General features: G+C 35.8%; 2 protein-coding genes across 2 annotated transcripts; both read left to right on the top strand.

Annotated features, from left to right (window-relative positions):
• Positions 1-326: 326 nt before the first annotated feature.
• On the top strand, positions 327-8,918 carry LOC144563594 (UDP-glycosyltransferase 90A1-like). The gene is made up of 4 exons (XM_078313078.1): positions 327-1,144; positions 1,810-1,819; positions 2,245-3,088; positions 8,839-8,918. The coding sequence occupies exons 1-3, from the start codon at positions 327-329 to the stop codon at positions 2,926-2,928; spliced, it is 1,512 nt and encodes a 503-aa protein (XP_078169204.1). The 3' UTR covers positions 2,929-3,088; positions 8,839-8,918.
• On the top strand, positions 6,914-8,839 carry LOC144563431 (UDP-glycosyltransferase 90A1-like). Its single transcript, XM_078312907.1, has 2 exons — positions 6,914-6,924; positions 7,378-8,839. Exon 2 carries the CDS (start codon positions 7,392-7,394, stop codon positions 8,757-8,759), a length of 1,368 nt encoding a protein of 455 aa, XP_078169033.1. The 5' UTR covers positions 6,914-6,924; positions 7,378-7,391; the 3' UTR covers positions 8,760-8,839.
• Positions 8,919-15,407: the final 6,489 nt, after the last annotated feature.

Below are 15,407 nucleotides of genomic sequence, written 5' to 3' on the forward strand. Positions count from 1 at the left end.
CGATTTGGCCACTGTTAACAATTAGATGGGCGTTTAATAGGAAGAACATTGAGGATCTCGAGTCAAACAGTCAACAGCCCAAACAGAATTAGTTAGCTCAACAGATTAACCAATTTAGTTAGCAATTAATGATGTTAGTTACAACTAGAATTAGTTAGCTCAACAGATTAATTAACCAGTACTCTCTGAAACCTACGCGTGCCCCGCCTTCTTTGTACGGTGACTCAAAAGAAAGGGACATAATAATTAAATGGATTTATTCTAGTCTATTTATTAATCGAAACAGAAACAAAATTTGAGCACTCAGTTTTTCTTCCTTTGATTGAATGGATTCCACTCACATAGCAATTTTCCCTTTCATGTCAAAGGGCCACACCATCCCTCTCCTCCACCTGGCCCACCTCCTTCACCATCGCCACCTTGTCTCTCACATCACTTTCTTCACCACCCCTCTCAATGCACCATTCATCCGTTCCTCTCTCTCTCTTGCTATTGCTCAAAACACAAGCATTGTCGCTCTTCCCCTACCCGACAAGCTCCCACCCGACATACCCCCCGGCACGGAATCCACCGATCAACTCCCCTCGTCGGATCTATTTCTTCCTTTCGTAACCACCATACCTCAGTTACGGCCTGCCTTCTTTCAAGCAATTAGCTGCTTGTCGCCACGTCCTTCTCTCCTCATCTCTGATGGATTCCTTAGCTGGACACAATACGTGGCAACGGAGCTCAGTATTCCGTGTTTGTTTTTCTATGGCATGAGTGGATTTGCTCAGTCTGTTTCTATGTCAGTATGCATACACAAACCACATGCAGAGATCTCCTCTCCTGATGAACCCTTTCCTGTCCCGGGATTTCCACACCTTATGCTCACAACAGCCGACCTTGAGCAGCCTTTTGAGTGGTTCCGAAAATCGGCCGATTCCGAGTTGACTCGGCCGAGTCGACTCGGAATCGGCGGCGTCCGAGCCGAGTTTTACCCGATTCTCGCGCCCGTGCGAGTTTTTCGGCAAAACTCGGATGAACAGTGCCGGAATCGGCCGATTTTCCGATTTTCCGGCCGAGTTACACCGATTCAAGCCGAGTTGAGCCGATTTCATTTCAAAAAATTCCGATTTCCAACTAACCTGGATTGTGCTCTGCCGTAGGAGGAGATGAGTCCCTGGAGGAGAAGGCTGAAGACCGGCTGAGGAGAAGTTTCATGGAGATCGCTGAGGAGATCGCTGAGATCGCTGGAGAGAAGTTTCATGGAGTCGCTTCCTGTTTCTTGCGCGAACGGGAGAGAAGGGAAAAAGAGAAGGATAGCGCAGGGGGCCAGTATTATTTGAGCTTTGAGATTTGTGCAGAACTTATTTGAACGGTTTTGATTTTTCAACAAGTCACGCAAAATATGAGATATCTCAGAGGATGAGAATTCGGTGCCGGACCCGAAATTTTTATTCAAATGGGTTTAAATCCCTTCCTTTCATCAATTCAAAAATCAAAGTGTAGGATGAGTTCAAGATTCGTGTTGGGATTAAATCCAATGGTCCAAGCAATCCATAACTTAATATGTATTCATTTAATTTATTAAAAATCTGTTTTCGTCCAAATTTCGAATCGAAGATTCGTAACAATTTATAATGTCGTATGAGTATTATTACGTGTTTATAATTTGATTTTTAGAACCGACTAATTAAATTTAAAGTAGTATATATATATATTTACACATATAATTACCAAATTAATTTATAATTCCTAATTTAATTACTCTTAGTTAGAATTCAATTATTTATTTATTTACATGATTTGATTTATTTCCTTTCTTAGTTTCACGATTGTAACGAATTTTAGATTTACCGAATATTTACACTTTATTTATGGTGCTATATTTTATCTTATGTTTTTAACCTCCAATTTTTAATGTACGAATTTGATTCGTTTATATTTCTAAATTTTAGATTCATTTTATGTTACTCAGATAAATCTAATTGTTCATTAATCTAATAAAAAAATTAATTAGACGAAATAATCAACTTAATAATTAAATCATGTTTTAAAATTTTGGAATATAACACTTAATTAACATAGTTTTTTTACAAATTATTTTTATCAATTTTTTCCTATTTTTTGGCTACAAAACAAGGGTTCTGCCAAAAAAACCCGAGTTACCGATCCGATTCTTCCGATTCCGGCCGATTCATCCGATTCTGACTCGGCGGTCAAAAATCCGATTCCGATTCCGATTCCGATTCCGAGTTTCAGAACCTTGCTTTTGACGACCCTGAACCAAAAGGACCACACTGGGACTTCGTCGTGGAACAAGTTGAGGCTATGAAGAATAGTTGTGGGTTTGTTATGAACGGCTTTTACGAGCTTGAACAGCCTTATTTTGATTACATGGATAAGATGGGTGTTAACAATTACCAAGTCGGGTCACTTTGTCTCGCACGGCTAGGGACCGATAAGAAAAACCAGTCACAGTCCCCTCTTCTGGATTGGTTGGATTCAAGGCTCAGCATGAACCATCCAGTATTGTACGTCGCCTTTGGTACACAAATAAAGCTCTCGCCAATCCAAATGAAGGAGCTCGCGACCGGGTTGGAACGGTCCGGGCTCTATTTTATCTGGGTCACGCGGGGAGAAAAATCCAACTGGCATGACGGTTTTGCGGAAAGAGTTGGAGTTCGGTGTAGATTAGTAAATGAATGGGTGGATCAGACGGAGATACTGGCGCATAAAGCTGTGTACGGGTTCATGTCTCATTGTGGATGGAACTCGGTCATGGAGACCCTGTGTGCGGGCGTACCAGTGTTAGCATGGCCAATGATTGCCGAGCAGAGACTGAATGCAAAGTTTGTGGTGGAGGAGTTGAAAATGGGGTTGAGGATACGCGCAAGTGACGGGATTAAGGACAGCTTGGTGGAGGCTGAGGAAATAGAGAGGTGAAAGAGAGAGTTGCTGGTCGGGGAGGAAGGAAAGGTGGCAAAGAAGAAGGCCGAGGAGCTTGCAATGGCCGCAAGACAGGCGATGGATGAAGGAGGCTCATCGTACGTAGCACTGGAGAAGATGATTAGGGATGTTTGTGTGGATCTGGCTAGCTAGCTAGGTGATTATTAACTGAACAAAAATTATAATATATCTCTCCATCCTTGTCTAGACTTTTGTATAGTGATAATATATATTTTCCTCTGAAATTTTAGTTTCACAATTAATAATATGTTCCATGCCTATCAGTACAGAATTAGAAAATTTTGATAGAGGTTAAAAATTAAAATGTACAATTATAATGAGTGAGATTTAAATTCAAAACTTCTCAATTATAAAATAAAGTTTTAACCACTAGACTACAACTTAACATACATTATTTATTAAGGATGGCTAGGCAATATAAAAAGTTTTTAAAAAAAATTTAATTAAATTCTATACGTATAATTAGAATTTTAAAATCATAGAGGTGACTTAGTCACTTTTGACTAAGCATTAGATATGCCCCTATGTCTTTAAAAATATATACATGTGGATTTTCCTTTCTTATTTTATTTTAAAATGAGCACAAAATATCTGATATATAATAAATTGTTATGATGATAAGTAAACCGAGCTTCATTTATAAGAATTATTAATAGTGCAGTGTTATCTGATATATATCAGTTTTTATCTATCCGGTTTGTCTGTAAAATATCAAATTTTATCTAAATCGTCTGATTAAATCAATGAGTTATATTTGAATGTAATTTTGAGAAATGTTCTGCCCGCTGAGCCATTATATCTGAGCGTGCTCCCAACTTGTTTAATAGAAAAAAATAAAGTTTTTAATTTTGCATAACTTCTATTTCCAACACTCATATTCAAGTTTTAAAATTTTGTTTATAACATTTTACAATTCTACTCAAAAGTATTTAAACATTTATCTTCAAGCATTAAAATTATGTGTAGTTTTAACACCTAATTACTCTTGTCTTCAAGCAAAACAAAAAAAAAGAACTATTCATTTTACCCACTCTAATTTTTATTTTTTATGATAATTTTCGTCCATTTTTCTAACGATCCGTGATGAATTTTATGAATCTAAAAATACAAACATTTTCTACTCAATTTTCTCTTTCAAATGAGATCCGTTAAGAAATACTTTTGAGTTATATTGAAGTCTTTTTTTTTTCCTTCTTGAAAGTAAAGTCTATGAGCACTTTAAATTTTTAAACTTTTAGACCTCAGTCTACAATCATTTAAACCTCTGATGTCATCATTTAAAATACTATGTTCAAGCATTTAAACCTCTAATGTCGATCATATTGTATAACGAATTTAAACATATTTATACAACTGTTAAAACTAGTTGTGTCAAACATTTAAATAGTTCTCATTTTAGGTTTAAAAGACCGTAGACTGCGCTTTAAAAGCTTGAAAATTTAAAGTGCTCATGGGCATTACTTTCAATAAATAAATAAAAACAACTTGAAAAAAAACTCAAAAGTATTTTTTCATGGATCTCATTTGACAGAGAAAATCAAGTAAAAAACGTTTGTATTTTTAGATTCGTAAAATTCATTATGGATCGTTGGAAAAATAGACGAGAATGATCAGAGAAAAATAAAAAATAGAGTGAGTAAAATGATTTTTTTTCCTTTTTTTTACTTGAATACAAAAATAGTTAAGAGTTGATACTACACAAATTTAGAAATTCTAATGCTTGTATATTGAGGTTTAAATGTTTGTTGAGTATCATTGTAAAATCTTATAAACAAAACTTTAAAACTTGAATATGAGCACTGGAAATAAAAATTAAGCATTAAATACTTGAGAAGCACATTCGAAAATTTATTTGAAAAGCAATTATCAAGCTCCTATAATTTTTTCAATGATTGAATTGTGCAATATTAGTTAAATCATGCTACGGAAATGGCTCAATATATTCTTAAACTCATTGATGCAATATTAAAGAAGAAATCTCACAAAGATTTATGATCTGCAAATTAAGTGGAGATTTGGTTGTACATGCAGGATTGGTACAAATGGATACAAAGATATGATGTGCAAATTAAGTGGAAATTTGGTTGTACATGTAGGATTGGTACAAATGGATTCCCGCACTGCGTCTCTTTGACAACGAAGGACTTTCCAAGGAATTTCCTGACGGAAATTTTTAAAAATATCATACCCAAAAAATAAGAAACCAAATAACCACGGTATTTGGAAAATTATAAAATTGATACGGCCGCTTCTAGGCGTAGCGGACCCCTTCTCTGGGGACCGCTTCAAGGCAATGCGGCCCCGAATTGGGGTGCACTATGAGATAATGTGGTCCCAGGCCGCTTCTAGGAACAGCGGTCCCCAATTTTTTTTTTTAGAATGTATTTTTTTTGTTTTGATTTTTTGTTATTTTTAGTTTTCAAAATAGTTGTAATTGTGTTATTTTTCTATGTCATTTATTTTGAAAAGATTTTACATTTGTCGGAAGAAATATATGTTAGAAATGTCATTTGTTTGATAACTGTTTATGGACGAACAAATATTACCGTGACAAAAAAACTATAAATAATAAAAACAACAAATAAAAAAGGTAAATAATACGATAAATAAATTGTATCTGACAAAATAAGTATCATGATATAATAAATCACAGTATCTGACAAACACTAGATTAAAAAAGGACCTGAACACTACAACTTAATAGTCAGAAGGACTGAACGACTGCCTCGCCTTCTTGACCCTCAAACTCTGAATCCGCACTGCGAGTGGAGTCTCCAAAGAGTACCCCGGGATGGGAGGATACTTTGTGGAGGTGCCAGGAAAATCCAGGAAGGGAGGATACTGCATCAGCTGTGTGGAGGTGCCAGAAAATTGCGGGAAGGGAGAGGCTGAACAAACCCTGGCTGATATGCAAGAGGCATCGATTGAGTCGGAATGTAACCCGGAGAATACAAAAACAAGGATTAATTTGCATAGCCGGACCCACAACCCATTAACAAAACATGTTGGTGTGACAGGGGAAAAAAATAAAGGGAAATTAGTTCCATGCCACCTCAAAATGGTGAATTTAGAAAAATGTCACTCCAAAATTTTCCTTTTGCTAAATGCCACTTCAAATCACATTTAATAAGAAAATGCCACAAATACCATATTATTATACATTTGTAATTAAAAATAAATAGAATATGTTGCGTATTTTCGTATATTCCAAAAATATCCTCAGTTCCTAACCCTTTCCTTTCCTTAATGGGTCCGATCAAAAATTCATCTCCTCTCTTCGTCTCTTCGTCTCCCAGTCGTTTCCCTCATAAGCAGCAATATAAGCTTCCCCAAGCCTGGGAACATCCTTTTCATATGGCGCTACATCTAAGAGTTTTCCAATAAGGATACTACCACTCAAAATAACATGGATTTTCGTTGGCCCCTACTACAACTAAGCAGCTATTGTTGAGAAACTATGCTTCTGATTTCAACCAGGCCTTTCTTAATAGAAAATCCATGTTTCACTTCACCTTCCCCACTAACAATGAGACTACAATACTAGAGAAAGCTATCAAAAGCAATACAGTAAGATGGTGAAATATAAGCTCAATTAGGAATGCAAGAGGTATTTGTTTAGTTTTAAAATAAAAAGATGGGTTTGAGATTCACCAAATTTGCCTCCTTTGTATTTATCCTTTGTTTTCATAAAGCCCAATCTCAGAATGAAAATTTAATCAAGCAAAAACACAAAGAACAAAATTTGCTCCATACCAGTTGAAATTCACCAAACCCAACTGGTACATTAATACACTATTAAAACTAAAATAATTACTGGACGGCACAGAAACATTTTATAGACAAAAAGTTTCTTTTATCAGTTGCCACGGATTAAGAAAAAGAAATTTTATCAGGAGGCGAGGTTTAGGGACAGTGCCACGGAGAGGACTCGCATTAGAAGAGAAAGAAATTTTGAAGATCAAGACTATTTCGGTCAGTTCACTTGTACTGTAAATTGTTTATTTAAAATTATATATTAATATGATATTTGTGGCCATTTTCTTAATAAATGTGATTTGGAGTGACATTTAACAAAAAAGAAATTTTGGGGTGGTATTTTTTTGGGTGGCCATTTTCTTATTAATTTATATGTCTTTGATATTAATAACAACTATTTAATTCTTCAAAAAAAGTTTAAATAAAGCGATAACATGATTAATTAATGAATTTACATTTAAAAAAAAAGCTTATAGAATCCGTACTCTGTAAAACCTACGCGTGCCTGCCCTTCTTTTACGCGTGCCTTTCCTACTTTGGTACGGTGACTCGAAAGAAAGGGACAACAATTAAATGCATTCATTCTAGTCTATTTTATTGATCGAAACAGAAACAAAATTTAAGCACTCAGTTTCTCTTCCTTTGATTTTATGGATTCCTTTCACATAGCAATTTTCCCTTTCATGTCAAAGGGCCACACCATCCCTCTCCTCCACCTGGCTCACCTCCTTCACCATCGCCACCTTGTCTCTCACATCACCTTCTTCACCACCCCTCTCAATGCACCATTCATCCGTTCCTCTCTCTCTCTAGCTACTGCTCAAAACACAAGCATTGTTGCTATCCCCTTCCCCGACAAGCTCCCACCCAACATACCCCCCGGCACGGAATCCACCGATCAACTCCCCTCGTCGGATCTATTTGTTCCTTTCTTAACAACCATACCTCAGTTACGGCCTGCCTTTTTTCAGGCAATCAGTTGCTTGTTGCCACGTCCTTCTCTCCTCATCTCTGATGGATTCCTTGGCTGGACACAATACGTGGCAACGGAGCTCAGCATTCCGTGTTTGTTTTCCTATGGCATGGGTGGATTTGCCCATTCTGTTTTTATGTCAGTAAGCATACACAAACCACATGCAGAGGTCTCCTCTCCTGATGAACCCTTTCCTGTCCCGGGATTTCCACACCTTATGCTCACAAAAGCCGACCTTGAGCCGCCTTTTGATGACCCTGAACCAAAAGGACCGCACTGGGACTTCATCGTGGAACAAGGTGAGGCTATCAAGAATAGTCGTGGGTTTGTTATGAACAGCTTTTACGAGCTTGAACAGCCTTATTTTGATTACATGGATAAGATGGGTAGTAACAATTACCGAGTCGGGCCACTTTGTCTCCCACAGCTAGGGACTGATAAGAAAAACCAGTCACAGTCCCCTCTTCTGGATTGGTTGGATTCAAGGCTCAGCATGAACCGTCCGGTATTGTACGTCGCCTTTGGTACACAAATAAAGCTCTCGCCAAACCAAACGAAGGAACTCGCGACCGGGTTGGAACGGTCCGGTCTCGATTTTATCTGGGTCATGCGGGGAGAAAAATCCAACTGGCATGACGGTTTTGCGGAAAGAGTTGGAGTTCGGTGTAGATTAGTAAATGAATGGGTGGATCAGACAGAGATACTGGCGCATAAAGCTGTGTACGGGTTCATGTCTCATTGTGGATGGAACTCGGTCATGGAGACCCTGTGTGCTGGCGTACCGGTGTTGGCATGGCCAATGATTGCCGATCAGAGACTGAATGCAAAGTTTGTGGTGGAGGAGTTGAAAATGGGGTTGAGGATACGCGCAAGTGACGGGACTAAGGACGGTTTGGTGGAGGCTGAGGAAATAGAGAGGTTGACGAGAGAGTTGCTGGTCGGAGAGGAAGGTAAGGCGGCAAAGAAGAAGGCCGAGGAGCTCGCAATGGCCGCAAGACAGGCGATGGATGAAGGAGGCTCATCGTATGTAGCACTGGAGAAGATGATTAGGGATGTTTGTGTGGATCTAGCTAGCTAGGTAGTTGATTAATTATGATCTCTCTGCATAATTATTAACTGAACAATAATGATAATATATTAACTGGCTAGCTAGGTAGGTGATTAATTATGACCTCTGTGCATAATATTAACTGGATCTGGCTAGCTAGGTAGGTGATTAATTAGGGATGTTTGTATAATGATAATATATTTAATTTCCTTCGAAATTTTAGTTTCACAGTTAATAATATGTTCCATGCCTCTATTAGGGGGTGAAAACGGTATGGATTATCCGTATTTGATCCGTATTCAAAAACTTAGATGAGATATTTGATATATGAATATCCGTGTAGATAAGGAAGAATTAGGGATGAAAACGGTATGGATAATATCCTATCCGTATTCGATCCTATTGAAAAACTTAGATGAGATATTTGATATCTGAATATCCGTGTGGATAAGGATACTAATATGGTTTTACGCTTTCAATTATTTGTATCTGAAGATATATATCATATATTTTAATATATATTATAAAAAAATTATGTTATTTACTATTATAGATAAATATTATGAACTTTAATATTTTTTATGAGGAGGAATCGGATGATACTCTTTTTTGGTAACATCGAATGACATCGTGTATTTTCAAAGTTTTCAAAGTCTAAACAGTCGATCCAAACCGCTCAACTTGATGGATATGTTAAAATATGCTTGCAGATCAAATTTTACAATTTTTTGAATTTTTTTACTATTTATTGAGTATTTAACAAAATCGCTATATTCAGACCATTGAATTTTTGTACCCATCTTAATAAATAGTAAAAAAATTCAGAAAAATGTAAAATTTGATCTGCAAGCACATTTTAACATATCCATCAAGTTGAACGGTTTGGATCGACTATTTGAACTTTGAAAATGCACAGTGTCATCCGATGTCACCAAAAAAAGGGTGTCATCCGATCCCTCCTCATTTTTTATATTATTTTAATAAATATCCTATCTGATCTTGATCCTGATCCGGATCCGTATCCATCTGATATATCTAATATTCGTTCTGTATCTGTATCAAGAAAATAAACAAAGAGACGTGAATATGATTTTACCACTATCCGCTCCGTTTTCACCCCTGACACCTATGTCTTTAAAAATATATACATGTGGATTTTCCTTTCTTATTTTATTTTAAAATGGCCACAAAATATCTGATATGTATTAAATTGTTATATATGATGATAAGTAAACCGAGCTTCGTTTATAAGAATTAATAATAGTGCAGTGTTATTTGTTCAGAATATTGCATAATTTATCAAGTGAAAAAGATGATTTTAGGCTATAATTAATAAGATTTTGTGAAACTTTTTTTTGTCATATAATTAAGTTCCTATAATGAAGTTATAAAAAATCCAACGTTTAATATTTGATTATTATACATATTGTAATTCTAGTTAGCTACTTAACTTAAGCTAGTAGGAAATCAAGCGAAGTCAAACCGAGGGGATTCAGATGTTGTGTTCCATAATACTTTATACAAAATAATCATACAGAGGTTTGCTTCAATTAATGCAGTGAGGTACAAATTCAGCTATTTTTGGCTCGAGTTAATGTTGGATTTAATGATTTGGTGTTATCAGGAAACAAAAAAAACTGTAGTACTGGTACACGTCGCTTGATGGATTGGATGTCTACAACATGTTATAAATATAAAAAAAAGTAATGATATCAAGTACTTGCTTGATGGGCACAAGGACCTCAATTGAATAGGAATTGTGGTTGTGTTTTTAATATCTCGGTTGTTTTGTTTTTTGTTTTTGTTTTCCTGTTTTTTACCAGTATTTACCAGTACTTGTTTTCTGGTTCATTTTAGTAAGTAGATGGAGTCTGGATTAGTGAGATCTGGACCAATGATGGTTGTAGTGATGTTTTTCATTTTTATCTGTTTAATGCATTTCATCGGCAGCTACTGCCAATTTTTTGAAAAAAAAAAAGAGGGAGATTGGTATGAAGCAAGAGAATACAGAAAACACTTATGTTTCACGTTTCTTTATATCAACCTTCAATACACTCTTAGCAGCTGGATATAAAATTTGACCTTTCTATCCCAAAAAAAATTTGTCAAAAATAATCTAAATAAGTAGAAATCAAATCCATAATAAAAACATCAACAAAAAGAAAATACAGATAATTATAGTCCTAACTTTTTAAATTTGGTAGCAAAAAAATTGAAACAATCTATACCTACATTAATTGTGTTTAGGCTACCTACAGTAACAATAGTTACAGCATTCCAGAACCAAAAGAAAACATGTATAAAACACATTTCAATATGAGGAGGGTTTAAATGCCTTCATTTTTTGTGCTTCCATCATGCCTCCATTTTTAAAAAATTTTATAGTTCAAAATCTAAAACTTAAAATTCAAAATAAAACCGTTGAATGTGATCTATGTTATTGTTGAGAAATATGATCTAGGATCTCAGATTAATAATCATCATAGATCTAGAAATAGAAGGCTAGGATTAAATCAAGGAAGTAAAGGGGCCTCCTTGCATATATTCAACAAATAGGTATACTGTACATAGGTACAAGGTACAAACGGTAACAAAACAATAGCTTAGATGTTTGTAATATATATAGGAATGGAAACTGTGTAAAGAATGGTTTTTTTGAATGAAATAATTGTTTTCTCAAAATAATCTCTCCTCAGAAATTGCATAAATTAAACATGGTATCAGAGCATCAGTCTCTGTGACCGAAAAAATATCTTCCAAATTCTTACCAGCAAAACTGGTATATACACAAGCAAAATCAAAACCCATAAACAGAAGTCTAGCACGTCAAAGAGATGGCTTCAGAGGGGCAGCATTCGAAATAAGCCACCAATACCTCAAAACTCACAAACTCATTGCTCAACGGCCAAAACTATCTCTCATGGGCAAGTGCCGCAAGATTATCTCTCAGTGGAAGAGAGGTTTTAGAATTCATCACAGGAGAGTCTGAAAAACCGGTTCCAAAAAAGAAAGATGAGGCAACTGAGGCCGAAAAAAAGGCAAGAAAACAGTGGCAATCTAAGAATGACAGAGTCATGACATGGATCATGCAATCCATGGAGCCGAGTGTTTCAGAAATATTCCTTGGCCATGAAATAACTTTCTCACTGTGGGAAGGCATAAAAACGATGTATGGCCGACAAAACAACAATTCCCACATTTATCGATTAAAACTAGAAATCCAGCAATAACAACAAGGGTTAAAGAGTAATATAGAGTACCTAGGTGCTCTTCAAAAGAAATGGCATGAACTTCGAGTTTATCGGCCACCCATACCAGATCCAATAGCCATTCAGAGAGAAGAAGAAGATAAAATCTTCCAATATCTCGCGGGTCTCAATCCAAGCTATGAAGCCGTGAAATCACAACTTCTTTTAACAACTTCCCTTCCCTCCTTTGCTCAAATTACCACCATGGTGGAGCAAGAAGAAAGCCGACGGCTTGCTATGAGTGGTCCACAAGTCGGTGGCAGCGAGGGACACGAGACTCATAGCTTTGCCACAAAAAACCCCAATTTCGGAAAAAACCCTAACTTCCCAAATTACTCAAACCAGTCAAGTATCAAGGGAGATAGATGCTCTCACTGCAAAAAGGAGGGTCACCAAGCCGAAAAATGCTATTTTCTTCACCCACATCTCAGGCCGAAGTGGTGGGATTCAAAGAGGGGAGGGGGAGACGTGAAAATGGCGGACTGGAATGAAGGGAAGAAGAGAAAGAAAGGGGCTGAGTCGCGTGGGGGCTATTCTGCTCAAACTGAACCCAACCGGCCAATAAAAATGATTGGTTCAAGTGAACCAGGGTCTAACCCAGATGGCGCTGGCGGGTCAAGCGGGTCAGATCCGATGCAGCAGTTTTTTGAGCAGTTCTCTGTGTGGTTCTCCAAGAAAAATTCAAACAACACTTGTGGTATTGTCTCTAACTCAAATTATTTAAATTTGTATAATCAAATAATTATAGATAGCGGTGCCACTGACCATATGTTTGGAAATAAAGACCTTCTTACAAATTTAGACATGGCAAAAAATAATCAATTTGTATTAGTGGCCAACGGTATGAAAGCACAAATTAATGGTGTAGGAGAAATTGATATTTTTAACAAAAAAGTTCATAATGTTCTATATCTTGATACATTCCCTATAAATCTAATTTCCGTAAAAAAACTAACATATGAGTTTAATTGTGACGTAATTTTCTCATATAAAAATGTTATCTTTCAGGACCGGGAAACCGAGAGGAAAATTGGGGAAGGTTTTCTTGAAAATGGACACTATCTCTTGAATTTACAAGAATTAAACGTTTGTGCTTCCGCTAAATCTATTAACCAAGACATTTGGCATAAGAGGCTTGGGCATCCTTCCAACAAGATTTTAAATAGTGCACTAGATTTTTCATTTTCAAATTGTATCAATTGTGATATATGCAAGTTGGCAAAACAAACAAAGCTTCCTTTTTTCCAATCAAATAGCAAAAGTGAAGCATTGTTTGATTTAGTCCACTCCGATGTATGGGGTCCGGCCCCAATTAACTCTTATAATGGATTCAAATATTTTGTTATATTTATTGATGATTTTTCTAGAACTACTTGGTTGTATTTATTAAAATCAAAAGATGAGGTTTTCAATTGCTTTAAAGAATTTCTATGTCTCATAGAAAATCAATTTGATGCAAAACTTAAAATTTTTAGATCGGATAATGGAACGGAATTTGTAAACAAAAATTTCACAACTTTTTTTAAAGAAAAAGGAATCATACATCAAACTACTTGCATAAACACTCCCGAGCAAAATGGAGTGTCGGAAAGAAAAAATAGACATCTATTGGAAATGACACGTGCATTACTATTTCAAAATAATGTTCCAAAAAAATTTTGGTCGGATGCCATCCTTTGCGCCACTCATTTAATAAATAGATTACCAAGCGTTATTTTACAAAATAAAAGTCCAATGAAAATCCTTTACCAACGAAAAATTAATTTTGATTATCTAAGAGTATTTGGTTGCGTATGCTTTGTAAAAATTAAAAGAAAAGATAAATTTGACTATATGTCAACCAAAACTATTTTTTTGGGATATTCCTCATTTAAAAAGGGATATAAGTGTTATGATCCTATAACAAAAAAATTATTTACGTCTAGAGACGTTATATTTTGTGAAGATAAGTCATATTTCAAAACAATGGAAATGAGTGAGACACCACATGCAAGTGACCAAATAAATTTGGAACCAACGGTACTACATCATGTAAATGACCAATTAGTTACACAAGATAATAACCAAGAGGTTGAGACAAGTGTTGTTGAAGAAACAATAGAAAATATTGAAACCAATGTAGAAGAAAATCAAGAAGTTAGACGGTCCTTAAGAACACCAATACCGTCCACTAGACTTAGAGACTATGAGACCTATACGGTGCAATACCCTATACAAGAATTCAAAAATATTTCTTTTTCTTATAATGCATTTCTCACCTCCATTGAGAGAACACTAGAACCAAATAACTACCAAGAAGCCATAATTGATCCGGTATGGTGTGGTGCCATGAAGGAAGAGCTAAGAGCTCTTGAAAAAAATGGGACATGGGTAATTGTACAATTACCAAAAAACAAAAAATCCGTTGGTTGCAAATGGGTATACAAAACCAAATATAATAGTGATGGTACCATAGAACGGTACAAGGCTAGATTAGTTGCCAAAGGGTATACTCAAACATATGGAATAGATTACAATGAAACCTTTGCCCCGGTAGCTAAAATGAATACCGTTAGAATTTTATTTTCTATTGCGACGAATAACAATTGGAATTTGTACCAAATGGATGTAAAAAACGCCTTTCTTCAAGGAACACTTGAAGAAGAGGTATATATGAACCTACCACCCGGCCATAAATTGGAAAACAATTCTAATTTAGTTTGTAGGTTAAATAAATCGATTTATGGATTGAAGCAATCTCCACGGGCATGGTATGGAAAACTTAGCTCTTATTTAATTTCTTGCAAGTTTAAAATTTGTAGTGCCGATCATTCATTATTTATTAAAAATGATGGAGAAAATATAACCCTTGTACTAGTATATGTAGATGATATTATAGTTACCGGAAATAACGTAGAAGAAATTAAAAGAGTTAAAAGCCAATTAAAAGAAAAATTTGACATCAAAGACCTTGGATATTTAAAATATTTTCTAGGAATAGAGGTAGCACATTCAAAATTGGGACTCTTCATCTCCCAAAGAAAGTATACTTTAGACCTCTTAAAGGAAACCGGTAAATTAGGATGCAAACCAATCTCTACCCCAATTGATAACCGGCATAAATTAAATGATGAGGATGGTGAACCAATTAAAGACATAAACCAATTTCAAAGGCTAGTTGGAAAGCTAATTTATCTAACGGTCACCCGTCCGGATATTTCTTTTTTCGTAAGCCAAATTAGTAGATTCATGCACTCGCCAAGAACTCCACACCTAGAGGCAATAAATAGAATTTTAAGGTATTTAAAGAAAAATCCCGGCAAGGGAATTTGGATGAAAAACAATAATTCTAATATCATATGTGGCTATTCCGATGCAGATTGGGCTGGAAGTTTTGATAGAAAATCCACTACCGGCTTTTGCACATTTGTAGGCGGAAATTTAGTCACAT

The sequence above is a fragment of the Carex rostrata genome, chromosome 12 (assembly GCF_964058835.1).
Source record: "Carex rostrata chromosome 12, lpCarRost1.2, whole genome shotgun sequence".
In the NCBI taxonomy this organism is placed as follows: domain Eukaryota; kingdom Viridiplantae; phylum Streptophyta; class Magnoliopsida; order Poales; family Cyperaceae; genus Carex; species Carex rostrata.